Source organism: Vicugna pacos, chromosome 9 (genome assembly GCF_048564905.1).
Source record: "Vicugna pacos chromosome 9, VicPac4, whole genome shotgun sequence".
In the NCBI taxonomy this organism is placed as follows: domain Eukaryota; kingdom Metazoa; phylum Chordata; class Mammalia; order Artiodactyla; family Camelidae; genus Vicugna; species Vicugna pacos.
This window is the reverse complement of record NC_132995.1, coordinates 62,262,878-62,290,269: the sequence shown is the minus strand read 5'-3', so window position 1 is coordinate 62,290,269 and position 27,392 is coordinate 62,262,878. Positions and strand designations below refer to the sequence as shown.

The 27,392-nt window shown below is 39.3% G+C and overlaps 1 protein-coding gene across 2 annotated transcripts in view; it reads left to right on the top strand.

The window, feature by feature from the left end:
* The first annotated feature begins 740 nt into the window (after positions 1–740).
* CD53 (CD53 molecule) overlaps positions 741–27,392 on the top strand; it is a 40,930-nt gene continuing 14,278 nt past the window's right edge. Inside the window, exons 1-5 of one of the 2 annotated variants that reach the window (XM_006197441.4) lie at positions 741–854; positions 18,545–18,624; positions 19,522–19,710; positions 21,153–21,227; positions 21,790–21,885. In XM_006197441.4, the coding sequence (XP_006197503.1) occupies positions 18,562–18,624; positions 19,522–19,710; positions 21,153–21,227; positions 21,790–21,885 (423 nt within the window). In that variant the 5' untranslated portion in view covers positions 741–854; positions 18,545–18,561. Of the gene's footprint in view, positions 855–12,712; positions 12,978–18,544; positions 18,625–19,521; positions 19,711–21,152; positions 21,228–21,789; positions 21,886–27,392 lie in introns of those variants that run through there. The other variant, XM_072968846.1, reaches the window with a different exon arrangement.

Here is a 27,392-nt window from a genome sequence, read left to right as displayed (position 1 = left end):
TTATGTCTCAGGGTGAAGGAAGATAGCAGGATTATTCTTCGACTTACTATTAATAAACTGAAGCCAAGAGGTTGACATTTTCTCAGTATCTCACAGCTAACAGAAATAAAGCTGGGATGGAAACCCATATCTTTGGACTCTAAGTCAAGGGCTCCCTCTATTAACCAAGTCATTTACCAGTGATCCTTGGATTGTGCTTTGAAGTTTGTCCCTGACAATCCCCTTACATCAGGACAGTCCAGCTTCTGAGACACAAGATTCTGAAAATGGTGACCAAATCAAACTGGAGACTAGTGGGGAGAAGGTGGAGTTGTTTAAGAGACATTCCTAAGTCTCAGTCCTAGAAAACTTCTTAAAATATTGATTCTTGGGTTCCACTCGTGTCTCAGTCTACGTGAATGGGACTGAATAAGTACAGTGGGGCCAGGCTTACTTATTCTCATCCCACAGGTAATTCTGAGATGCCACCTTGATTGAGAGGCACTGTCATTTTCTAAACAAAAGCAATGCCCAAATCACCCCAGAACCCATCAAAGCTCACAGATCCGAGCCTGAACCAATTTGGCCTTGGAGTTTTTCCCCTGGTTTAGACATTTGGGTGGGTCGTAGGTGTAAGCTTCTAAAAAACCACAAGGGAGGGGTTGCATCTCTGACGCTAAAGAGGGCGGGCCCAGCCTCACTTCCTCCCTTGCCTCTTTTGGGCTTCCTGTCATCACGGCGTCATCACATTTATTCCCTCTTCACTTCTCCTTTTACACAAATAGCCCCGACATCCTTGTTACCAGCCTTGTCAAGCTACCTCGAGGATAGTCACAAATTCTATCTGAAGGACTGAGGAAAAGAGTCTGCCAAAGGTAAGATTGGTGACATTTTAATCTGGTTTGAGAACAAAGACTTGAACTGTATTATGTGGGCTGGAGTCTCTGCATACCTCTAGTAACTCTAAAATCTTTTGTAACTTCTGTTTCGTAAATATATACCGCAGGAAGTAAAATGATCAGCAAGGCCCTTGTAATTCTCGAAAGGCAATTAGGCCAGAAGGACTTTCAATTAACTGGGTTCCCGTGATCTGTTTGGCTCAGGGCATTTATGTGCTTAAATTGCTTCAGAACTTAAGTTTCTGTGTGTGGTCATTTCTGATCACCAGAGCCTTCTGTGAGAGATGAAACTGGGGGAACTTCCTACCTGCTGTGATCTTTAGAAAGTTCATCTTGTGATTTTAAAGTGAGGAGAGAATCAACAGCTAGAGCCATTTAAAAAGGCAGCAGGGAGATGCAGATCTTCTTCATTTGAGAAATTTCAAGAGTTAGTGACTCGCACTGTGATTCCTCAGAGCCACTAAATAGAGGGCATTACAACTGCTACACCCAGCTCAGAGTCAAGAACACAAGACATGCTCTGTACCTGTATTTCAAAAAGCTAGATGCCTCTAACGGATGCTTAGATTGGTTGTTTTTAAAGGGCAGGAAGATCATTGTGATCCTCAGGGTTCCCTCAAATAAACTTATCCTTAGTGTTTAAAACATGAATATCAATCAATATATGGCATGCACCAAATCTGCATGACTTACAAACAAAACTTGATATTCCAAGATTTCTAATTCACGCTCCATAACTAATGATTGAGGTCTTATGGACTCAGAAAGTGATAGCAAGCTATGATCCTGGCTTTCTGTGACCACTGTTGTTGCTGGGGGTCAGTTTACCACTGGGAACTCTAGATCATAGCTTTCTCCTTCCAAGACCTGCAAGAATCTTCCCTGGAATAGCGAGGGAAGTCCCATAGAACCACACACACCCACCTAACAATGAGGAATGGGAATGGAACCAAGGGCTCTAGATTCCCAAAGCACCTCAGGGGCTATCAAGCCTTGAATTTAAAAACAAAGACCAGACTTTTTAAATGAATTTACTTAATAATCAGATGTTAAGTGCTTCCTAGGGCCGGACCCTGTGCTTTGGAAGATATAGGTGGGGAGGAGGAAAGGCAAGTAGAAGGGAAGTATTTGTCCTGCAAACAGTCTTGCCCTTAAGGCACTCCCTTGGGAGATAAGAAATTTCAGATATGCATGCAAATGCTTTGGAAGAGAATTGAGCAAAAGCAGAATCTTAGCTGCGGGCTAAACAAAGAAGTTTTGCTTTCTCAATCTCCACCAGTATCTGCAGCATTTTGAAACTGCGGTTGTATTGGAGCAGAGGCTGAGCTGAAACATGATTTCCTGTGATGTTTCCTGTGTGGGCCAGTTAGGAGTATTTAGCCTTTAAATGAAAGCATTGGGCATCTTTAGATCTGCAAAAAATGATTCAAAGCCCAGCCCTTCACAGCTACAACTACCTAAATGACCTTGCTTTTGGTAATTGACAAGAGGCACAAACTGGAAATGTTGAACTCTGTTAGTCTTTAGTTTCTTGTGTCCTCAGGTTGACTTCTGGTCACCGGAAGTCTTCAGACTCTGACCTGTTCAGTTTCCTCACTCCCACCCTGAAACATACCAGGGACTAGGTGTGTGCTAAGCACTGGAAATACAAGGAGAGCCGATGTGGTTATTGGCTTCAAAACATTTGTAGAGTAGCATGATGGACAGACATAGCAATACACAAGCATGACACCAGGGGATCTTTTCTATAATGGAGCAAGAGTTACACAAAATGTAGGAGGAGTTTAGGAGTGTGCCAAAGATTCCCTGGGAGAGGAGGTGCCCGCTTGTGTTCATTTTCAAAGAAGGATGAGTTTTCTATGGACACTGGGGGTAACGAATGGCCTTCAAGACAGGGCACAGTGTATGCAAACTCAAGGAAATGTGAACACCCAGGCATGCTTGAAATAGGAGTAAGCAAACGAGATCAGAGTATGACAGGCTGTGGTTACAGGACCACAGGAAGTAGAACATTTCTCCTACTTGTTTCTAGAGCCCTAGCACCTGAAAGTGGAAGCAAGACCACTAATCAGGCCAGTCCCAGGCCCAGCCCTGGATGGAGCTATGCCTGAAACACCCCATGAGAGAAATGATGGAATGTGGCTTGAAATGATGGTGAAGAGGCAGATTTCTTCCTCCTCAACCTAGGTTTTCCCCTAGAGTGAAATGAAGGATGGAGCTTTTTGCAAAGTTACAACCGTTCTCTTTCTCTCAGCTCTGTTTCCGGAAATGCTGTGTTGTTTTAGTTACGGTGGTTTGGTTTATGTTCCTGAATTAGTCAGCCCACAGTACTTCTTTTACTAAGTGAGTGTCCAATGTGTATAGATGACCCTGAGCCTGGAGATGAGACACCTGCCCTCAGGAAGCTCCAGGACCCAGCTGGCATGGCAGGTGCAGAGCACTGAAGCAAAGTAACGCAGAAAAGTTAGACAGCTGTGCAGAGTGGGCCTCTGGGCGGCTGCCGAGGCAGAGGAGGAGAGGATTGCAGCTGGAGGTTGGGTGGCCAGTTTGGGAAGGCTGTCTGGAAGCAGGCTTTGAGAGAAGGGAAGATAATGCATTTCTAAAGCCAGTGGGTGAGCGCTCAGATAGGAGGCTATCAATCTCTGTGTTGGGCTATAAAGGCAAGTCCTCTATTCATTTCCCATGGTGGACTTTCTACCCAAGCAGTAGCGTCAATCCATCATAGCTGTGGCCAAAACTTGTTGTAAAAGCAAAGATGCCACAAGGAAACATTTCTATAATCATTTAAAATGCAAGCACTATGTGCTAAGTATTAGAATGTTGATATTTAAAGGGACCTTGGAGATTATTCAGGATCAAATATAATGTCCAACTCAGAGTGAGAGCCCAATTTTGCTTTTATAACATTCCAATCTGCTTATTTTTCAGGTCAGGTGACTTGTCCAAAGCCATAAAATTACTTAACTAGTTATTTAGAATGTCTCTGATTCTTTAGGAAATATTCTTTCCTCTGCACTATTCTCCCTTTTCTTATAGACTTATTAAATAGGCATCATTACACAGTGTTATTTGTTCACATGCAGACATTGCCAGTGCATTTTAACATAAGCAAACACAAAAACACAACTTAATTATAAATCCAAAAGGTCTGAAATCAATATGCTAGCAAATCAGATATTTAATATTTGTTTACTTTGTCAAATTTTGTTTGACATTTTATATTTCAGGAGAACTAGACTGAGGAATAAAGCTGAGAAATGATTTTGATACGTCACGTCTTTCAAAATTTGTTCAAGTAAATTTTAACTCATGGCTTCATATTTACTCTATCTCAGGAGCAAGTAGAGAATTAGCTCATGGTTTATTCTGCAAAAATAACTATTGTAGAATTTCAGTATTTATACCACAAGGGACTTAAGTTGTAATGATTTCAAGAGCAGAAGACCTCAGATCATTTACTCATGTTCAACTTTTTTTTTTCACTTTTTAGTTTGACGAAATTCATACTTACAGAAAGTTTACAAAAACACTACCAAGCATTTCTGATCCCCCTTCACTCAGATTTATCAAATACTAATATTTTACCACATTTTCTTTATCCTTCCCCAGCTTTCTCATTTGACAGGAATTGCAAACATGGTATCTCTTCCCCTTAAGTGCATTTTCTACAAACAAAAAAAATTCTTTTACATATCCACTTTACAATGATCAAAATCAGGATTTTGACACTGATGCAATACTATTAAAACTCTATAGATTTTATTCCACCTATTGCCCACTAATATTTTTTATAGCAAAGGGAAATCTTTGATCATATGGTGCTTTTAATTGTGGCGTTTCTTTAGTCACCCTATATCTGGAACAGTTCTGTCTTTCTATGTGTTTCACAATATTGATATTCTTGAAGAGTATAGGCAAGTTATTTCCTAGAATGTCTCTTTATTTGGATTTGTCTGATGTTTCCTCATTACTAGATTCAGGCTATTCCAAATTTTGATAGGAATACCACAGAAATGGCTTTCATTACCCCACAGAGAGCCTTGCCCACACTGGCCATAGCTTGCCTGTATGCACCATGCACCACGGAAGGGTCTCCAGGAGAGGGACCCTCCACAGCAAAATTCTACATATTTTTCAGCTAAGGAAAAAAACCACTAGTCCATTGACTCTGTAACAGTGGTAACTGTTTTATGTAACTGTTCCTGAGTCAGAAAGTGGCCTTATTATAAAGGTCCCTGTTTCAGCTCAGCTGCTAGGAGTATCAGTGCTTTTTCGGTTAAGCAGTATCTTGCTAAGCTCCCAAATGAAGTGAAATGAGCCCCCAGGATCATTTGGATTTGTTTTTCCTCATTTTTTTCTCTTCTCTTTGCTTCTTTCTTCTTTCCCTCTTTTACAAATCACCAATTCTCCCCTGAGAACAGCCTTGAAAGGAAAAAAATTGTCATCAGACCACAATTTCAGGGAAGAATAAGATGACAGACACATTCCTCTAACAAAGTGATGGAAAAACGAGAGGAAACTGATGCGTAAAAGTTGATGGTTTGATTTGGTTTTATTTTAGTATCACCCCTCCCCTTATAACTGCTCACTACTCCCTGAAGAGACATACTTGCATAACCTCCATCCTGCCTCAGCTACTGCTCACAGGGGTTTGAACCTAGGAAGATGGAGGGAGTCCTCCTGGACGCTCATCACATTGCAGGGAGGGAGCTGAGTTGGGAAGCAGGAGGTATGAAACCAGAGCCTGTGACAGTGGAAAGGATGGAGGCTTAGGAGGCTGAAAGACCTTGACCTGTGCCCTGGCTTTGCTGACTACTAGCTGGATGATGTTGTGCCTGTTGCATAAGCTGTCTGAGCCTTGGATTTCCTGCTTGCAAAGTGGGGCTTTTGACATCTAAGTTGCAGGATGGATATGAGTATTATAAGTAAAATATATTTATAAAGAGCTTGGCATTTTTCAGGATCCAGTGAACTACATCATTTATCTATATTTATTTTGTCAAGAGAGCCAAAATTTGGGGCCCTCATGAAGAAGATTTTCTTTCTTATTTAGGGAAAAAAAAAACTTTTGTTAATAAAGTCCTGAATTTTCCTCACTGATGAATCAAAGACCTCTACAGCTCTGTGTAGGAAGAAATGGGAAGCCAATATTTTCTTGCTAAATACCATGTTTTTCTATGTAAATCAGCAAATAGATTTGTATAGACAGAAATGGCTGGAAAGATGTTCACCAAAAATATTAATGGTGGTTATTTCATGGATGTGAAGTTTCAGAAGATACTAAGTGTTCTTTGTACTTTACAGTTTGACTTTTTCACAAAGGGAACATACAAATCTTTTTAAAAGTTAAAAAACAAAAAATGAAACAAGCAAAGGATTATTAAAGGCCTCCTGGATCCTGATGCATTTTATTCCTGAAAAATCTAGCAGAAATCTCAGTGTCACCCTTATAAATGGACTGTCAGGGAAGCTCTGAACTTGATCTTTTCCTCAGGATTCACTGAACCCCGACAATCTGCTACTGAGCCATTCAGGAAATATTTTCTCATTAAACCCTCAGAACAACTTAAGCAAGTTGCCCAGGGCCACGCTTCTGGTATGCAGCCCTACTAGGATTCAAAACTAGACCTGCCGGAGGCCATCACTGATGTTTGTCAAACTGTGTTCCATGGAACGCTATGTTTTCTGAGCTGCTAACAAGTCATCTGCGATAGAAGAATAGGTTTGTAGTTACATTAGTAGACTTTTAGAGATCCACAATGTACACTAACATATAACATGTTTCTCAGACATCATTCATTGAAATCTGTTTATTGCTTTATTTTATTTAATCCCATTTATTTCCAAAATTATTGACTATGGATTCCTATGGTTTTATTTATTTATTTTTGTTGGAAGAATACTTTTTAACTTCTCATGCATATAATAGTCTGTGTAACACCAAAACTGTCTTGTTGTAGCTCCAAATCTAAGATCGGATCAGATCAAGAATTGGTAATTTCTTGAAACTTCTATCCCTCATCTAAGAATAGAACAGAATAGAGCCACTTCTAAGCTCTGTTAGATTCAAGACTAGCTTAGATGGCTGCAAGGACGGGTCAAAGGAAAGAGAGAGATGGAATGAGAAGGCCACGAGACAGTTTATCAGCCGGAGCTCTTTGGTTTGCAAAACTAAAGGGCGAGCTTCCTCCCTGGCCTCCACACTGGGCTGTGGGAGGTGGCCGCAGTTACTTCAGTTCAGTCATGGAGACTTCCTGGAAGCTGACGTCAGGGACTTTCTTCACAGGGCGACATGAGTCACAGATTTTGACTGCAGAGGGGCGTCAGTTTTTCCAGACAGTGGGATTGGAAGGGGTGAAACTCAGTAACTGGCCAGACACGGTGAAGTAAGGAAAGGGGGAACAGAGTGGCCTTCTCTCTCGGTTTGTGTAAAACCTGGGATCATCATTGCACGTGGTGAGAGTAGTAACAATTTTCACAAAATGGGCAGCTTTTCTCCTTCAGTGAGGTGTGAGTGTAAGTGGAAAATCAGGGAAGGAGAAAGAGGTTCCATTTCCTGCCTGTGAAGGAAAGAATCGGTGGGGATATTCCCAGGTTTGTAGGCACCTCACGAGTTGGCGCTCTGGGGACAACAGATTACGGGGCCCTGAAGCAGCTGTCACGGCCAAGGATATTGGGCCTGCGGTGACTCTAGGAGGCACCTGGCCCAGTCTCCTTTTGTGTCAATTATTTTCCCACGTCCAAAAGATTAGTTTAATGGCACAATAAATCTCAAGCCCAAGGCTCCTCACTCTTCAGTGTCATTTTCTTTCCACTGCACCAGATTATGCAGAGTTAACGAGCAAAGTTCCAGCCATTTATTCACTCACAGCCTTACTTTTTTAATCGAATCATGTACTGTGTTGGACCTTGAGGATTCAGAGATGAATAAATTAGCTCCTACCCTCAAGGAGCTGACATTCTAGTGAGGGAAGAGATCATTGTAAAACAAAGTGTGGACTGGGTATGATGGATTAGACACAGTCAGAGAAGGTTTCTTGAAAAAATGACACTTGAGCTGAGTCTCAGGTTGATTAGTAGCTAACCAAATTAAGGGGTCAGAGGGGGAAGAAAGGGGCAAATTCCAGCAAAGAACCACTGAGCAAAGGTAAGGAAGGAAGCATGGAGAGCATTTTTCAGTGTTACTTGCTAGATTTTAAAATATAAGGCCAGGAATGTTGCTATGAATTTGGGGAGATGGACAGGAGTAAATCAGGAAGAGCCTTTTGACACATGCACACAAGCATAAAACCACCACTACAGACAGGACAACATATTCATCACTCTCAAAAGATTATTTGTGGCCTTTTGTGATCCCTTTCTCCTGCCCTTGCCTACTCCCTCTCTATTTACCTTCACCCCCATGCTTCTCTACCCCAGTCCCCAGGCAATCACTGATCTGTCTTCTGTTGCTATAAATTATTTTTTGTTTTCTAAAATTTTATATAACTGTAATCCTACAGGATGTACTCTTCTTTTGTCTAGCTTCTTTCACTCACCTTAATCATTCTGAGATTCGTCTCTGCTCTAGTGTGTACCAACAGTTCATTCCTTTTTTACTCCTGAGTAGTATACTGTTATATAGTTATACCACCATTTATTTATCCATTCACCTATTGTTGGAGCTTAGTTTGTCAGTTTCCTGGACCTAATTTCAACATATGTGTGTGTGTGTGTGTGTGTGTGTGTGTGTGTGTAGGCTTCCCCTACACCAACAGGAAATTCTTGGTTACCAGCAGAGTATCCAAGACTTCAACTCAATTCTGATACTATCTACCCAGAGACAGAATCAGATTCCATAAGTAAAGGACTCAGTCCCACAAGACTGTCTTCCATTTAAGATACCAACCCCAAGCCCAGGCTGTTACCTGTGCTTCTGACCTACTGGCTATAAATCAGAGGTTCCCAAGACCCCCTCCTTGGGTTCAACTTATTTACTAGAATGGCTCACAGACCTCAGGGAAACCTATTCACTCACAAGATTACTGATTTATTACAAAGGATATGTGATAAAAGTCAAATGAAGAGGCACATAGGGTGAAGTCCCTTACAAAGGAGCTTCTGTTCTCGTGAAGCTTGGAGCCTGGCATGATGGCACATGAAAGTGTCCTGGTTCCCCTAGGTGGAAGCTTTCTAAATCCTTCCTTTTTTGGTTTCTATGTAGGCTCCATTTAGGTAGGCATGGTTGACTACCTCATTGGCTATTGGTGATCAATGCAACCAACAGCACCTCTCTGTTCCCTGAAAATCATGGAGTTAAGACTGAAAGTTCCAATCCTCTATTCATAGTTGATTCTCCTGACAATGAGCCCCTAGCCTTAGGTTCTTTGTAAAAGCCACCTCCATTAACATAAACCCACTTGTGGTAGAAACGGCTTGTTATGAATAACAAGATACCTTTATGGCTCTGAAGCATTTTTAAGAATTCAGGATGAGACCAAATAGTACGTCAAAAAATGTTCCCATTGCTCTTATTACTCAGTAAGTTCCAAGGGTTATGGGAGCTGTGAGCCAGGAACAACGGATTAAGACCAAATGTATCTGAGAAATATATTTTAGTCATCTGAATGACCATATATATATATCACAATATCGCAGTTTGTTTCCAGTTTTTGGCTGTCACAAATAAATTTGCTATGAACATTCCTGTACAAGTCTTTGTATATATGTACATATAGGCAAGTATTTTCATTTCTCTTGGATAAATACCTTGGAGTGGAATAGCTGGATGATATAAGTGTCTGTTTAACTTTTTACAAGACAGGCAAACTGTTTTTCAAAGTGAATATAGCATTTTACATTCTACCAACAGTGTGTGAGATTTCCAATTCCATCACATCTTCATCAACCCTTGGTATAGTCTTTCTAATTTTCTCGTTGATTTCTTGTTTGACCTACGGACTATTTAGAATTATGATATTTAGTCTTCAAATATTTGGGGATTTTCTAGAGATATTTCTGTTATAGGTTTCTAAATTCATTTCTCTAGACTTATTGAAAGTTGTTATGGGGCCCAGAATGTTCTATCTTGGTAAATGTGTCATGAATGCTTGATATGAATGTGAATTCTGTTGTTGGGTGGGCTGTTCTAATACAATTGATTAGTTCAAGTTGATTGACAATGTTGTTTCTACTTATCTTCACTGATTTTCTGTCTACTGATTCTATAATTACTTCCATCAAGTATTTAATCTTTATTTTTTCCTTTTTTTATATTTTTTTATTGAGTAATAGTTATTTTACAGTGTTGTGTCAAATTCTAGTGTAGAGCACAATTTTTCAGTCATACATGAACATACATATATTCATTGTCACATTTTTTTTTCACTGTGAGCTACCACAAGACCTTGTATATTTTTCCCTGTGCTATACAATATAATCTTGTTTATCTAGTCTGCATTTTAAAATCCCAGTCTGTCCCTTCCCACCCCCCGCCACCTTGGCAACCACAAGCTTGTATTCTATGTCTATGAGTCTATTTCTGTTTTGTATTTATGCTTTTTTTTAATTCCACATATAAGTGATCTCATATGGTATTTTTCTTTCTCTTTCTGGCTTACTTCACTTAGGATGACATTCTCCAGGAGCATCCATGTTGCGCCAAATGGTGTTATGTTGTCAGTGTTTATGGCTGAATAGTATTCCATTGTATAAATATACCACTTCTTCTTTATCCAGTCATCTGTTGATAGACATTTAGGCTGTTTCCATGTCTTGGCTATTGTAAATAGTGCTCGCATGAACAATGGGTTGCAGGTGTCATTTTGAAGAAGGGTTCCTTCTGGATATATGCCCAGGAGTGGGATTCCTGGGTCATATGGTAAGTCTATTCCTAGTCTTTTGAGGACTCTCCATAGTGTTTTCCACAGTGGCTTTCCTTGCTTCCCTCTCCCACTCTTAATGATTTAGATGTCTTCTTTTACAATTTTGTGTTTATTTTATTTGTAATTCATGGCAGTTATCTCCTTTCCAGTTATGAGTTTCTCATCTCTGTAGCATCCTGCTTCTTACCTATTTAGAGTAGACCTGTGAATATTTCTTTTAGCATGGGTTTAGTGTTGCTGAAGTCTTTTAGCTTTTGCCTGTCTGTGAAGATCTTTATCTCTCCTTCTATTCTAAAGGATAGCCTTGCTGGATTAAGGATCCTATGCTGCATCTTTTTTTCATTCAGGACTTTGAATATATCTTGCCACTTCCTTCTGGCCTGTAGTGTTTGTGTAGAGAAATCAGCTGAGAGTTTTATGGGGGTTCCTTTGTAACTCACTCTTTGTTTGTCTCTTGCTGCCTTTAGGATCATTTCTTTATCCGTGACTCTGGCCATCTTGATTATAATATGTTTTGGTGTGAGTCTATTTGGGTTCTTCCTGTTTGGGACCCTCTGAGCCTCCTGTACTTGGATATCTGATTCCTTTAGGTTTGGGAAGTTTTCAGTCATGATTTCTTCCAATACCTTTTCAATCCCCTTTGTTCTTTCTTCCCCTTCTGGAACCCCTATTATGCATAGATCGGCACACTTTATATTATCCCATAGGTCCCTTGTGTTGTTTTCATTGTTTTTTATTTGTTTTTCTCTAAGTTTCTGATTGGGTGCTTTCTGTTGTCCTGTCTTCTAGGTCACTTATTTGTTCCTCTGCATTATCTAGTCTGCTTTGTACAGCCTTTAGGTTAGCTCTCATCTCAGCAAATGAGTTTATCAATTCTACATGGCTCTTCTTTATAGCTTCAATTTCATTTTTGACATATTTTATATCTCTAAGCACTATCTCTTTTAGTTCCTTCAGTACTTTGATCACTCCTTTTTTGAAATCTTGATCTAGTAGGCTATCGATGTCTATTTCATTGATCATTCTTTCAGGGGATTTTTCTTGTTCTTTTAATTGGGAATGGTTTCTCTGCTTCTTCATCTTGCTCATACGTCTCTGGCACTGTGGTTTATGGAGTGTCAGTTATCTATTGTGGTCCTTAAGGAGTTTATCTATCTATTGCCTATGTAGGAATAAAACTTAGAAAAAAAAAGGGAGAGAGAGAGAGAGACAGAATTTTAAAAGAAGGGAGAAAAGAAAGGTTTGAAAACAGTGTATAATGAATAATAGAAGAGCTAGTTGGAGCAGAGTAGCAATCGGGTTGAGACGTCCTTCAGAAACTTAAAAAAGGGGAAAAGAGGAAAAGATGTACTTGAAACCTGTGTATAATCAATAACAGGACATCAAAACCAAGAGAAATAAAAATGAAACGATGTGGATTTTTTAAAATAATAATAATAAAAATATTTTTTAAAAATTTAAAAGGGATTAAAACTGGGGGTATATATAATTGTTTAAGAAGTAAAAATTAAAAGGGTAATAGAAAACAGAACAGGTAAAAATAGATTTAAAAAAAAAAAGACGGAGGGGGTCGGTGTTCTCCTGGAGACTGTGTGCTTTTAATGCAGTCTTTCTGTCTTCGTCCTGTTTTGGAAGCTTAGCTTGCTGTATCTGGAGGCCCTCCGTTGGCACCCTTGTCTGTGCTGCTCCCAGTGCCTGTCGGCAAGCAGATCGTGCCTCCTCCCAACACTGGGTCAGGTGCAGCTCTCCTTTGCTGTGGGCGGGTGGGTCACTGCCCCTCCCGCTGCTGCAGTCAGATGTTACAGACTAGCCAGGTAGGAGGGTGGGTTGTGCCCCCTCCCAGCACCGCGATCAGGGCTGCGTTCTTGCCTGAAAGGCGGGTGGCCGCCTTCCCCCTCCCGGCCCCAGTAGCTCCGCTGCTCTGTGCCGCTGCGTGCTCAGCCTCGGTCGGCTCTCTGCAGACGGGCTCCGGGAGGACCGAGGGACAGCTCTGTCCCTGCTCCGGGCCAAAACCCAGCTCCTTGTTTGTCTTGGCCAAGCAAGTTCTCTGAGGGACCAGGATGGAAGGATCCTATCTGCCTCGGGCTGTAGACAAGTCTCCGTCTGGCCCTTGAGGCTGCTAAGCCCTTTGGTGTGGATACAAGTTTTGCCCCCACCCCCGCCTGGATGCTAAGCGCCGGAGGATATGGCGGCTGTGCCTGAGCCCCGCCTCTCTTCACCTGAAAACTTTCAGCAGGTATGCACCCTTCCCCCCAGGGCACATCAGCCGTGCTGTTTTATTGAGGGCTCAGGTTGTTCTGCCCTGTGCACCCACAACCACGGCGCACCACCCCCTGCAATCCCCCGGGGCTGCCTCAGCGCAGCCGTTCCCGTCCTCCGCCCAGCTCGGGCAGCCTGGCCCTGCCCCCAGCTGCACGGGCCCGCATCTCTGGGCTGGGTGTCGCGGGAACACTCTGTGCCTGTTTAACTTAGTTCTGTCGGTCAAGGGCTGCTCTGTACAGATCTGAATCTCAGAGGCTCCCCCTCCATCCCGCTGGCCTCTCAGTTGGAGAGGGGAGACCCATCGAACAAGCACAAGGCCTCCTTTGCCGCTCCCTCCCCGCGGGTCCCGTCCTGCTCTGTTTTGCCTTTTCTTCTTTTTCCCTTTTCTCCTACCAGATTTTTGGCGTCTCTATCTTTTGAAGAGGACGATGTTCTGTTGGAGTTCTGCAGGTGCTCTGTTTGGCTGAGTGGGTCTGTGGATGTGAGTGTTGGTGCATTTGTGGAAGAGGGTGAGCTACAAGCGGCCTTCTACTCTGCCATCTTGGCCTCCTCCTAATTAATCCATTTGTTTATCTCTGCCTCACTTGGAGTATTTAAACCATTTCTTTTTTTTTTTTTTTGGTGATATTAATATGGTTGGAGTTGAGTATATTTGTTTTCTATTTTCTCCATCTGTTCTTTGCTTTTGTCTTAGTCTGTATGGGCTGCTGTGACAAAATGCCACAGACTGGGTAACTTGTAAACAATAGAAATTTATTTCTCACAATTCTGGTGGCAAGAAGTCCAAGATTAGGGTACCAGCATGGTCAGGTGAGGACTTTCTCCTGGGTCACAGACTTCTTATATCCTCTTATGGTAGAAGGGGCTAGGGAGATCTCTGAGTTCTCTTTTATAAGAGCACTAATCCCATTCATAGGTTCCATTCTCATGACCGAACACCCAAATTATCCTAACACCTTTTCATTGAGCATTAAGGTTTCAACATGTGAATTTGGTGGGGACACAAAATCACCATAGCAGACCATAGCAGTTTCTCTTTTCCTCTTTTTCTGGCTTTGAAAAAAATTAATCCAGTATTTTTAAAAATAATTTTTATCTTCTTTGCTAGCTTATTAGTTATAATTCTTTGGGTTTTTAAAACATTTTAGTGATTACCTATGGTTTAGAGTGTACATCTTTAACTCATGACATTCTATTTTTAGGAAAGACTGATAGACCAATTCAAGATAGACCACTTCACATATAACATAAGAACCTTACAATAGTATGCTTCCATATCTCCCTTTCCAACCTCTATGTTACTGTTATCATAAATTTTACTTCTACATGTGTTATTAACCACATAAAAATTATTATTATTTTTGCTTAAATAGTACAGCATCTTTAAAAATAAATATTTTTTTTATTTTTTTTGCTTAAATAGTTATTTTTTTTTTGCTTAAATAGTCCAGCATCTTTAAAAATAAATAACAAAAAACCTTTTATATTTATCAGTGTACTGATTCCAGTGTTCTTCATTCTTTTGTGTAGATCTGTATTTCCATCTGATCTCATTTTTACTTCTACCTGGAGGATTTCCTTTAACATTTATTATAGCATCAATCTACTGGTGAGGAATACTTTCAGTTTTTTGTGTGTCAGAAAGTCTTTATTTTTTCTTAGTTTTTGAAATATATTTTTACTGGGTGTAGAATTCTAGGTTGACATTATGTTTTCTTTTTATATTTTAAAATATGTTTCTCCACTGTCTCTTGGCTTGGCTATTTCCCAATGTGGTCTGCTTTTATCTTTAGATTTGTTCCTGTGTACCTAAAATGTCTTTTTATTCTCTTTCCATTTAAAATTTTTTTTTAATCTCTGGTTTTGAGTAATTTGATTGTAAAATGTCTTGAGGTAGTGTTCATTTTTCTTGTGCTTGTTGTTCATTGAGCTTCTTGGATCTGTGGGTGTATTTTTTATGTCAAATTTAGGAAATTTTCAGTCATTATTTCTTTAAATATTTTTTCTCTCCAGCCCCATCTCTCTTCCCTTTTGAGGACTCCAATTGCATGTATTTTAGGCCATTTAACATTGTCAACTCATTGATACTCGGTTTATTAAAAATTTTTAAATTTTCTATCTGTGTTTCTTTTGAGATACTTTCCCTTGCTGTCTTCAAGATCATTAACCTTTCCTCTACAACCCCTAATCTGCCATCAATTCAACCCAGTGTATTTTCCATCTCACACATTGTAGTTTTCTTCTTTAGAAGCTCAATTTAAGTCTTTTAAAAAATATTTTCCATGTTTCTACTTAATTTTTTGAACATATAATATCTGACTTAATGTCTTAAACCACTCATTTCACATCTGGGTCAGTTTTATTTGATGAATCTATATCCATATTATGGGTTGTACTTCCTGATTCTTGCATGCATGCCTGGTATTTTGAGTGAATCCAGACATTGCAAATTTTACTTTGCTGGGTGCTGGATATTTTTATATTTCTATAAAATATTATTGAGTTTTATTTGGGGGTGCATTTAAATTACTTGGAAATGTTTGATACTTTCAGGCCTTGCTGTTAAGATTTGTTAGGTGGATCTAGAGTAGTGTTCAGTCTAGTTCTCTTTATTCCCTGCCAACTGAAGCAAGACCCTTCTGTGTACTCTACCCTGTGAATCTTGAGGTTTTCTACTCTGGTTGGTGAGAATAGGCATTAATTCCACTTTTGGGTGAATGCCAGTCACTTTTTATATGATATTCAGTCTTGGGTAGTTTGTCACATGTAGCACTAATCGATATTCAGTTAAAATCCTGATAGACATTATGGTCGACTGATTAATGGGACCCTCAGATAGGTTCATAGGGCAAAGGGAATTTTATAGAGAGTTGAATTAAACATTTTGAACTGGAGATACTATCCTGGATTATGTGGGTAGGCCTCATCTAATCATATGGGTCTTTATAAGAAAGAAGTAGATCAAAGTGGGAAGTAGCAGATATGTTTGACAAAAGCAAGAAGTTGGAGTGTAGTGAGGAAGGGGCCAAGTTATGCAAATAAGAAGCTGACAAATGCAAGAAAACAGATTCTCTTCCTGAATCCTTCAGACAGATGGCAGCCTTGCCAATATGTTGAATTTGGACTTCTGACCTTCAGAACTGTAAGAGAATACATTTATGTTATTTTGAGACACTAAGTTTGTGGTAATTTGTTACAGGCAAAAGAGAAAACTAGTAATGTAGGCATCCGCTGCAGAGCTCTGTGGTTCGTTCTCTGTGTAGCTCGCTCCTCTACATTACTCTGTCTTGTGAACTCTAGCTGCCTTGCTCTCCTAAGAATCTCAGTTCTGTCTCCTCAACTCGGATAATCTGCCAGGCTTCCTCTTTCTGCCCCATGGTCTGGAAACTATGTCAAGCAGTAAGCTGGGGAAATCATAGACTTCACATCATTTACTTGCCATCTCTCAGTGATCACTGTCCTTCATTGTCTGATGGTCAGTGTCTTGCAAGTTATCATTTTATAGTTTGAACATTTTGGAGTTGTTTTAAGTGAAAGGGCAAATCTGATCCCTGTCAATTCATCCCCAAAATGTAATTTTACATGTTCACATTAAAAAAGCTAAAATTAAAAAGGTGAAATACATTTTAGTAATATATTTTAGTTACCTCATTAAATACAAAATACTATCATTTCACACATACATGAATTTTTAGGAATGTACATACACAAAGTAAGAATTATTAATTCTTATGGTATAGAGATTCCTTAAAAAACTAAAAATAGACTTACTATATGATCCAACAATCCCACTCCTGGGTATGTATCTGGAGGGAACTCTAATTCAAAAAGATACATGCAACCCAATGTTCATAGCAGCATTATTTACAATAGCCAAGATATGGAAACAACCTTAATGTCCATTGGCAATAATTGGATAAAGAAGATATGGTATATATACACAATAGAGTATTTCTCAGTCATAAAAAATAATAAAATAATGCCATCTGCTGCAACATGGATGGAGATTGTCATTCTAAGTGAAGTTAGCCAGAAAAAGAAAGAAAAACACCATATGCTATCACTTATATGCGGAATCTGAAAAAAAAAAAGACACAAGTGAACTTATTTACAAAACAGAAACAGACCCACAGACATAGAAAATAAACTTATGGTTACCAGAGGGGAAAGCAGATAGGAAGGGATAAATTGGGAGTTCCAAGATTTGCAGATACTAACTTCTGTATATAAAATAGACAAACAACAAGTTTATACTGTACAGCATAGGGAACTATATTCAATATCTCGTAGTAACCTATAATGAAAAAGAATCTGAAAAGGAAATATGTATGTACATATATGACTGAAACATTATGTTGTTTACCAGAAACTGACACAACATTGTAAACTGACTATACTTCAATTTAAAAAAGAGTAACTCTGAGGGTCAAGACAAGAAGGAAGGGAAAAGAGAAGGACAAAATAAAGGAACAGGTATGAGATAAATATAAGTATTTGATCTTTTTAACAGAGAACATTACTCTATTATGGAACATAAGTAGCTCATCAGGCTTATCTACAGCCTGAATGAACTGTCTCTTAAGACCCTCTGACTTACAGGTACCTTGGCACTGCAAAGAAGGGATGATGGATTATAAAGCAATCTGTGCACTAGAAAAGGCATAGTTCTAATGGGGGAAAAATCCAATAAATTGACATTCTGCTTTCTGTATCAGTCTTATGTGCAGTTTTAAAATATGTCACTCTATAGAACCTCATTACTTCTGAGAGAAAATTCAGAACTGAGTATCTGGATCTCTAGAGTTGAGGACCAGACTTTAGATACTGATATATCCTCACTGAGAAATGAAATTTTATATTTTAAAAATTCAAGTTCTCATTGCTATCTCTTTTCATTTCTCCATTGGATATTTGTTGGCCAATTTTATCTCTGCTTTCATATTGACATTTTCTGGAGGATAGCTACCGCTTAGTCATGTTTGCATCTCCCACAGCATTTAGAACAGAAAACACTACATATGTTTCTTCAGTGAAAGAATGAGTGAGGCATAGATTTGTTCCCCTCACTTCCATGTGGAGAGAGTTATAGACCAAATGTAGAATGCATATGTATCTCAGTGCATTTAAGAAACTGGCTGATCAAGCCAGCACTGACCTTTTCCACAGCAGCTGATTGATCAGCCTATCTCTGACCCCAGGACTGCCTTCAGTCTCTGAACACTGGCCTGGTGTGTGTCACTGTGCCTAATCCTCCTCTTAGAATAGCTCCATTGCTTCCTTCTAGAGTGCTTAATTCAATATTAAGAATCATTGGCTTGCTGAATTGAAGCAAAAGTGAGTATTCAAGATGAGCCAATTTTTACCTCAGTTTAGAGACTAAAAGAGCAAGAAGTTCAGGGAAACTTTTCAGAGAAAATTCACAGCTCAAACTCAAGGTAATGCTGGAGATCTTTGAACCTGGACTTTTGTGGCCTCTGATCTCTGGTGCCACTTAGTGGAGCCAAGTCACTTACTTCCTCTCTTCTTATTTCTACTTTTTAGGGCAAGAATATCTCAGCATGGGCATGAGTAGCTTGAAATTGCTGAAGTATGTCCTGTTTTTCTTCAATTTGATCTTTTGGGTAAGTGTGTCTCTTCTAAGCATGATTGAGCTCACCTTTTCCCAGCTACACTCTACTTCTTTCTCTTCTCCTGAAGAGCCTGGTGTGGAATGCAACCCATGCATGCCCAGGTCATGAACAGTATACCCAGCCCAAGAACAAGAAAATAATAATTTCCTCCCCTCTTCCCATTCTGCCACAGTATAAGCCTACAAAATTGAAAGATATAATGCAGTTGGGGATGCTGTTTCTCTCTGGGAGCTTTAAGCTATCACTGCTCATTGCTGACATCTATGGGTGAGAAACCTAAGATTCTATATTCTGTGTATTGTGTGCCCCTTTTTCTTACTCTTCCTACCTCCAATCCTGGCTTCTTGGGAAAAATAGCTGATTGAAAGGGAAGTCACCTTTTCTGAGGAGGTTTCACTATACAAAATTCAGCAATTGAATTTCAGACATAAGATGGGTTGGTACTCATGCTTCTATGAGAAGATCTTAAAAGTTTGGCTTCTCTAATTTTCTGCCAAGGAAGATGAACTTCTCAAGTTCATCAGGGCATCCCCTTTACATGGTCTTGGTTTCCAAAGCGAAGACCATGTATAAGCAGTTGAAGAAACAAGAAGTAGGAATCTGAATTGTGAAGATATGAAGCATGAGCAGGAATCTGAAGCATGAAGATAACTGTGTTACTGATAGGAATGAACTTTCCTTGGTGTCTGATATGGGTAGGATAATGCATGGGTGGGACATCACAGGAGATGATAACTTTTTTCCTAGGTGTATGAGGAAATCTGAGTAAAGAGTTTGTTGGGTAGAGGCCACGGGAAAAGGTGATTCTGATCTCAACTAAGTGAGAATATGAGGAGACAGTCAAGAACCATGTTTCACTTTAGAATGTTATGTGATTCTTCCTTTCAGTTCTGCGGCTGTTGCATCTTGGGCTTTGGGATCTACCTCCTGATCCACAACAACTTTGGGGTGCTCTTCCATAACCTCCCCTCTCTCACACTGGGCAATGTGCTCATCATCGTGGGCTCCATTATCATGGTGGTTGCCTTCCTGGGCTGCATGGGATCTATCAAGGAGAACAAGTGCCTGCTTATGTCGGTGAGTTACTCTCACAGCTGATGTGGTGCTCTAAGTCGGGGGACCTGATGCCTTAACCAACAGACAAGATGTTTTATGGTAGCTCACCTATTAGCACAGGGAAATCATAGGAACATGAGATTCGCACCTCAGGTCAGTCACGTCTGTCTAGACCAATACTATTTGCTTTCCTACAGGATTCCCGGGGATAGATAAGAGAGGGTATTGCTGTCCTCCTTGGCATCCATTTTACATTGTTAATAATGACACCTGTCATTATAATTTGCCTTTATAGCTTTTTATTTCTCCTTTATATCTGATTGAAATCGAGTGTCATCCTTCTGCCTAAATCCTTGTGACACTAGTATGTATTCCCAGGATCTGACTCAGAGTCACTAACTGATGGAAAATATAGTCTGTAAATTCTTCTGAATTCTGTGACCCTCCTAAAATGGCAGAGGATGCTTACCTGTCTCACATCTGTCACAATGTGAGTGACCCAGCCAGGCGAGGAGGGCCTAGGCTGCAGCCACTGAGTTCTAACACGAGAGATGCTCCCTGTCAGTTAATTACCCTAAGGAGTGCCTTTAGACTTGGATTTTGCACTTAAGCTCTATGAGAGAAGAACTCCTCATTTCTCTAGTGTGCCCAAAACAGAGCTTGGTATAACAGTGCCACTCTATCCATAAGTATGGGTTCCCCATCACCTTGGTTCTTCCTCAAGCCATGTGGTTAATCTTCTCTCCCTTATGGATCCACTGTTAAACTGGAGCCAAGAGAGAGAATAAGAAAGTCCTTATTCTCAGATAGTTCTCAGACTAATGGCAAAAGACTAATGGCATAATAGACACGGAGAACAGGTTTAAGTAGCCACAATTTGTGTTGGAGTAAAAAGGTGAGGGAAGGTGAATAAGTGAAAATGTGTTTTCTATTAACTGTGATTAGCATAAGAATCTAAAGTTGGAGATAAATATGAGTTAGGACCATGATTAGAGCATCTCTTCTCCCCATCTGTACAGGGTTCCTCTCAATCTCCACCATCACTTATCTTCCACCCCAAAGTAGCCCTGCACTTGCAGAAAGGACCAGACCCCAAACTCTAAAGATACATGGTTTAATTTACTAGTCTTTTGCTCAATTGTCTCAATAGGTTGATGCCAAAAATGCTTCATTGAGTCAACAAATGGTATTGCATATTCATAATGCACACAGAACTCAATATTCACAATGGGAATAAGAGAACAAAGTTTGAAGACAGCTGATCTGCCCTCCAGAATCTTGGAGACTAGCTGTAGGAAAAGAAAAATATTCCTCACAGAACTAGAGAAGGCTTATAAAGGCCTGAGTAGGCAGGAACAGAACCTCCTGCACATGCACAGAGACATGCCGATGCTGCAGGGGTAAAGTGGGAGTGGGGGAAGAACTGGGATCAATGCTGTGAGCATCTCTCTGCTTTTCCCCAGTTCTTTGTCCTGCTGCTGATTATCCTCCTTGCTGAGGTGACCTTGGCCATCCTGCTCTTCGTTTATGAACGGAAGGTAAGTTATAGGGAACACAACTCAGTGTTGTATTGCTAAGAGTGGGGAGTAGGCAGTGGGGAAGAAGTTGGCACAAAATAAGTCCTATAATAGAGGTAGAATCAAGGTGTAAAGATGGAGGAAAGAGAGATTAATTGTACTTGGGGAAAGAAAAAAATTCATGAAGGGAGTTTCATTTGAGTGGTGTTTTAAAGGATAAACGTAAAGAACAGTAAAAACAAATTTATCTTCCTCCTACTCATTTTTCTCCATGTGTTTGGCAGTACAGAATATCTGTCTCAGAGCCCAAGACACCCATGCTTTTATTGTCTCTTTTCTTCCTTCGTAAAACCAGAGTTCTAGAAGGACAAGAGACAACTGTGTATTTCTTCCTTCAATGCCATTTCATCCTCAGCGTTTCTTCCTATATATAAGCTCCCTCCCCTCACTTCCTTAGTTCTGAGGAGACCATTTGGAAGGGAGGAGCAAGTGGAACCACTTTACTAGCCTATGCTAGAATTCTTTGTTCCTTCAACTCACCTGCTTTTTACAATGTCTCCTCTGCTGGAATGTGCCCACCCAGCTGAATGACTATGTGGCTGAGGGTCTGACCGACAGCATCAAGCGATACCACTCAGACAACAGCACCAAGGCGGCGTGGGACTCCATCCAGACATATGTGAGTACAAGAGGAATCCTCCTCAGTTCAGCCTGGATTTAATTTTCCAACCTCAGTTCCCTGGGACAGATCAGCCCCTAGGTTCGGAATAATGCTTGGCTGTCATAAACAGGAGAGCATGGGAATCAACCTGATCGGTACAAAACTCTCTGTTGTTCTCTTTTTAATCCTTCACCCAGCCTCACTGTTTAATCCCTACTAAGATGTAAGAAAGACCTGTATCATACTGGATTAGCTTATGTATTTTCCAAAATTCTTCTGAAAATACCATCAGAAATCTCTTAATTTCCTGAGTAACCCAAATCATTCTTGCTCCCTAGCTCACCAGCACCCCATTCCTCATGCTCCTCCCTACCAAGAAACATAAATATTGACCTGGCATTCCTGGCTCGGTGTGTGAGAGTAAGGGAGCCAGCATGACACCATAGTCTGTGTCTCAGACAGTACCATTTTGACTACATGGAGCCACCTGTGGCCCTGCCATGCCAACTCAGGGTAGAGTAAAAGAAATTGCATAGGGATTAAAGCCTGGAGACCAGACTGGGTGGCCTTGGAAAAGTCACGTAACTTCTCTGGATCCTCACTTCTTTACTTCCCTTTTTAAATTAAATTTAGAAACTTTTCTTATAGAATTTCCAGACTTATACAAAAGAAAGAAGACTAGCAGAATGAATATCCGGGTACATATCACCCAGCTTTAACAGTCAACATTTTACCAATGTTGTTTTAGCTAATCCTCTCTGCTTTTTTTGCTAGAATTTATTAAAACAAATAATAGACATTTCACAAATAAAATATAAAGATAATTACTTATTTTTTTTAAAGAACACTTGATTTTTCAGAACAGTCATATGTTTACAACAGAAATGAGAGGTAGAGACTTCCCATATACTCTCACACATGCTGCATTGTCTCCCCATTATCAACATCACTTGCCAGATGATATTTTTTTTTATGAAGGATGAACCTATATTGACACATAGTTATCACCTAAAGTCCATAGGGTTTACATTAGGGTTCACTCTTGGTGTTGCACACTCTTATGTATTTGAACAAATTTATAATATATATGCCACATTATAATATCATACAGAATAGTTTCACTAATGCTAAAAATCTTCTGTGCTCTATTTATCCCTCCTCCTACCCTCTTCCCTGGCAACAAATGATCTTTTCTATTGTATCCATAGTTTTGCCTTTTCTAGAGTGTCCTATAGTTGAAACCACACAGTACGTACAGCTTTTTCAAATTGGCTTCTTCCACTTAGTAATATGCATTTAAGATTCCTCCATGTCTTTCCATGGCTTGACGGCTCATTTCTTTTTGGTGTTACTATTCCATTGTTTAGTTATTCAGGCATCTACTGAAGGATATCTTGGTTGTTTCCAAGTTGCAGCAATTATGAATAAAGCTGCTCTAATCATTCATGAGCAATTTTTTGTGACATAAGTTTTCAACTCCTTTGGCTAAATACCAAGGAGCATGATTGCTGGATCATATGGTAAGAGTATGTTTAATCTTCTAATAAACCTCCAAACTGTCTTTCAAAGCATCTCTGCCATTTCTGATTCCCGCAAGCAGTGTATGAGAGTTCCCGTTGCTCCACATGCTCACTAGAATTTAGTGTCATTGTTCCAGATTTTGACCATCTTAATAGATAGATACTGAAAGCTTACTGATTAAATTTTCATTTCCTTGATGACATCTGATGCGAATTTTTTTTTGATGTGAATTTTTATATGTTTATTTGCTATCTGTATATCTTCTTTGGTGAGGTATCTGTTAAGGTCTTTGGTTCATTTTTTTAAACTTTTTTTTATTGGGTTATAGTCATTGTAGAATGTTGTGTCAAATTCTAGTGTAGAGCACAATTTTTCAGTTATACATGAACATACATATATTCATTGTCACATTTTTGTTTTCACTGTGAGCTATCACAAGATCTTGTATATATTTCCCTGTGCTATACAGTACAATCATGTTTATCTATTCTACATTTTGAAATCCCAGTCTTTCCCTTCCCACCCCCCACCCCCTTGGCAACCACAAGTTTGTATTCTATGTCTATGAGTCTATTTGTGTTTTTATTGTTTGTTTATTTTGGATTCCACATATGAGTGATCTCGTATGGTATTTTTCTTTCTCTTTCTGGCTTATTTCACTTTGAATGACATTCTCCAGGAACATCCATGTTGCTGGAAATGGCATTATGTTGTCGGGTTTTATGGCTGAATAGTACTCCATTGTATAAATATAACACATCATCTTTATTCAGTCATCTGTTGATGGACCTTTAGGCTGTATCCATGTCTTGGCTATTGTAAATACTGCTGCTGTGAACATTGGGGTGCAGGTGTCATTTTGAAAAAGGGTTCCTTCTGGATATATGCCCAGGAGTGGGATTCCTGGGTCATATGGTAAGTCTATTCCTAGTCTTTTGAGGAATCGCCATACTGTTTTCCACAGTGGCTGCACCAAACTGCATTCCTAACAGCAATGTAGGAGGGTTCCCTTTTCTCCACAGCCTCTCCAGCATTTGTCATTTGTGGAATTTTGAATAATGGCCATTCTGACTGCTACACCTGATATTTCATCATAGTTTTGATCAGCATTTCTCTGATAATTAGTGATATTGAGCATTTTTTCATGTGCCTATTGATCATTTGTATGTCTTCCTTGGAGAATTACTTGTTTAGGTCTTCTGCCCATTTTTAGATTGGGTTGTTTGTTTTTTTCTTATTAAGTCATATGAGCTGCTTATATATTCTAGACATTGAGCCTTTGTCGGTTTCATGGTTTGCAAAAATTTTCTCCAATTCTGTAGGTTGTTGTTTGTTTTACTTATGGTTTCCTTTGCTGTGCAGAAGCTTGCAAGTTTAGTTAGGTCCCATTTGTTTATTCTTGCTTTTATTTTTATTGCTTGGGTAGACTGCCCTAGGAGAACAATTTTGAGATGTATGTCAGATAATGTTTTGCCTTTATTTTCTTCTAGGAGGTTTATTGTATCTTGTCTTATGTTTAAGTGTTTGATCCATTTTGAGTTTATTTTTGTGTATGGTGTAAGGGAGTGTTCTAGCTTCATTGCTTTACATGCTGCTGTCCAGTTTTCCCAACACCATTTGCTGAAGAGACTGTCTTTATTCCATTGTATATTCTTGCCTCCTTTGTTGAAGATGAGTTGACCAAAAGTTTGTGGGTTCATTTCTGGGTTCTCTATTCTGTTCCATTGGTCCATATGCCTCTTTTTGTACCAATACCATGCTGTCTTGATGACTGTAGCTCTATAGTATTGTCTGAAGTCTGCAAGAGTTGTTCCTCCAGCCTCTTTCTTTCTCTTCAGTAATGCTTTGGCAATTCTAGATCTTTTATGGTTCCATATAAATTTTATTATGATTTGTTCTAGTTCTGTGAACTATATCCTGTGTAATTTGATAGGGGTTGTATTAAATCTGTAGATTGCATTGGGCAGTGTGACCATTTTAACAATATTGATTCTTCCAATCCAGAAGCATGGGATATCCTTCCATTTTTTAAAGTCTTCTTTAGTTTCCTTCATCAATGGTTTAAAGTTTTCTGTGTATAATTATTTCACCTCCTTGGTTAGATTTATTCCTAGATATTTTATTACTTTGGGTGCTATTTTAAAGGGGATTGTTTCTTTACTTTCTTTTTCTGTTGATTCATCATTAGTGTAAAGAAATGCCACTGATTTTTGAACGTTAATCTTGTAACCTGCTACCTTGCTGAATTCTTCGATCAGTTCTAGTAGTTTTTGTGTGGACCTTTTAGGGTTTTCTATATATAGTATCATGTCATCAGCATATAGTGACACTTTTACTTCTTCTTTTCCAGTTTGGATCCCTTTTATTTCTCTCTCTTGCCTGATTGCTGTGGCTAGGACTACAAGACTATGTTGAATAGGAGTGGTGATAGTGGGCAGACTTATCTTGTCCCAGATTTTAGTGGGAAGCTTTTGAGTTTTTCACTGTTGAGTACTATGCTGGCTGTAGGTTTGTCATATATAGCTTTTATGTTGAGATATGTTCCCTCTATACCCACTTTGGTGAGAGTTTTTATCATAAATGGGTGTTGAAGTTTATCAGATGGTTTTTCTGCAACTATTGAGATGATCATGTGGTTTTTGTCCTTTCTCTTGTTGATGTGATGTATTACATTGATTGATTTGCATATGTTGAACCACCCTTGTGTCCCTGGGATGAACCCCACTTGATCATGATGTATAATCTTTTTTATGTGCTGTTGGACTCTATTTGCTAATATTTTGGTTAGGATTTTGGCGACTATGTTCATCAGTGATATTGGCCTATAATTCTCTTTTTGGGTAGTGTCTTTTCATGGTTTTGGTGTCAGGGTGATGGTGGCTTCATAGAATGAGTTTGGGAGTATTCCCTCCTTTTCAATCTTCTGGAAGAGTTTGAGAAGGACTGGTAAGGGTTCTTCTTTGTATGTTTGGTAGAATTCCCCAGTGAAGCCGTCCAGTCCTGGACTTTTATTTGTAGGGAGTTTTTTTTATTGCAAAATCGATTTCATTTCTAGTGATAGGTTTGTTCAAGTGGTCAGTTTCTTCTTGGTTCACTCTTGGTGGACTGTATGTTTGCAGAAACTTGTCCGTCTCCTCTAGGTTATCCATTTTGATTCCATATAGTTTTTCATAATATTCTCGTATGATATTCTGTATTTCTATGTTATTTGTTGTAATTTCTCCATTTTCTTTTCTTATTTTGCTTATTCGTGCTCTCTGTTTTTTCTCCTTTGTGAGTTTGGCCAGAGGTTTGTCAATTTTACTCTTTCAAAAAAACAGCTTTTGGTTTGATTGATTTTTTTCAATTTTTAAAAAATCTCTATTTTACTTATTTCCTCCCTAATGTTTATTATGTTTATTCTTTCCTTCCTTCTGCTACCTTTTGGGATATTTTGCTCTTCTTTTTCTAATTCTTTTAGCGGGTGGGTTAGATTGTTTATTTGAGATTGTTCTTCTTTTTTGAGGAAGGGCTATATCACTATCACTGCCTTTGCTTCATCCCATAAATTTTGTGTGGTAGTGTTTTCATTTGTCTCAAGGTATTTTTTAACTTCAACTTTGGTTTCATCATTGGCCCACTGTTTTTTTTTTTAATAGCATATTGCTTAATCTCCATGCTTTCTTTTTTTTCTCCTTTGTTTCTCTGTAGTTGATTTCTAGTTTCATGGCATTGTGGTCAGTAAAGATGCTTAAGATAATATCTATCTTCTTAAGATTGTTGAGGTTTCTTTTGTGCCCAATTACATGATCAGTCCTAGAAAATGTTCCATGTGCACTTGAAAAGACTGTATATCCTATTTTTGAGGGGTGTAATGCTATGAAAATATCCACCAAATCTAATTTTTCTGTTGTATCATTTAATTTCTCTTTTGCCTTATTTATTTTCTGTCTGGAAGATCTGTCTAGTGATGTTAATGTGGTGTTAAAATCTCCGACAATGATTGTATTTCCATCAATATCCCC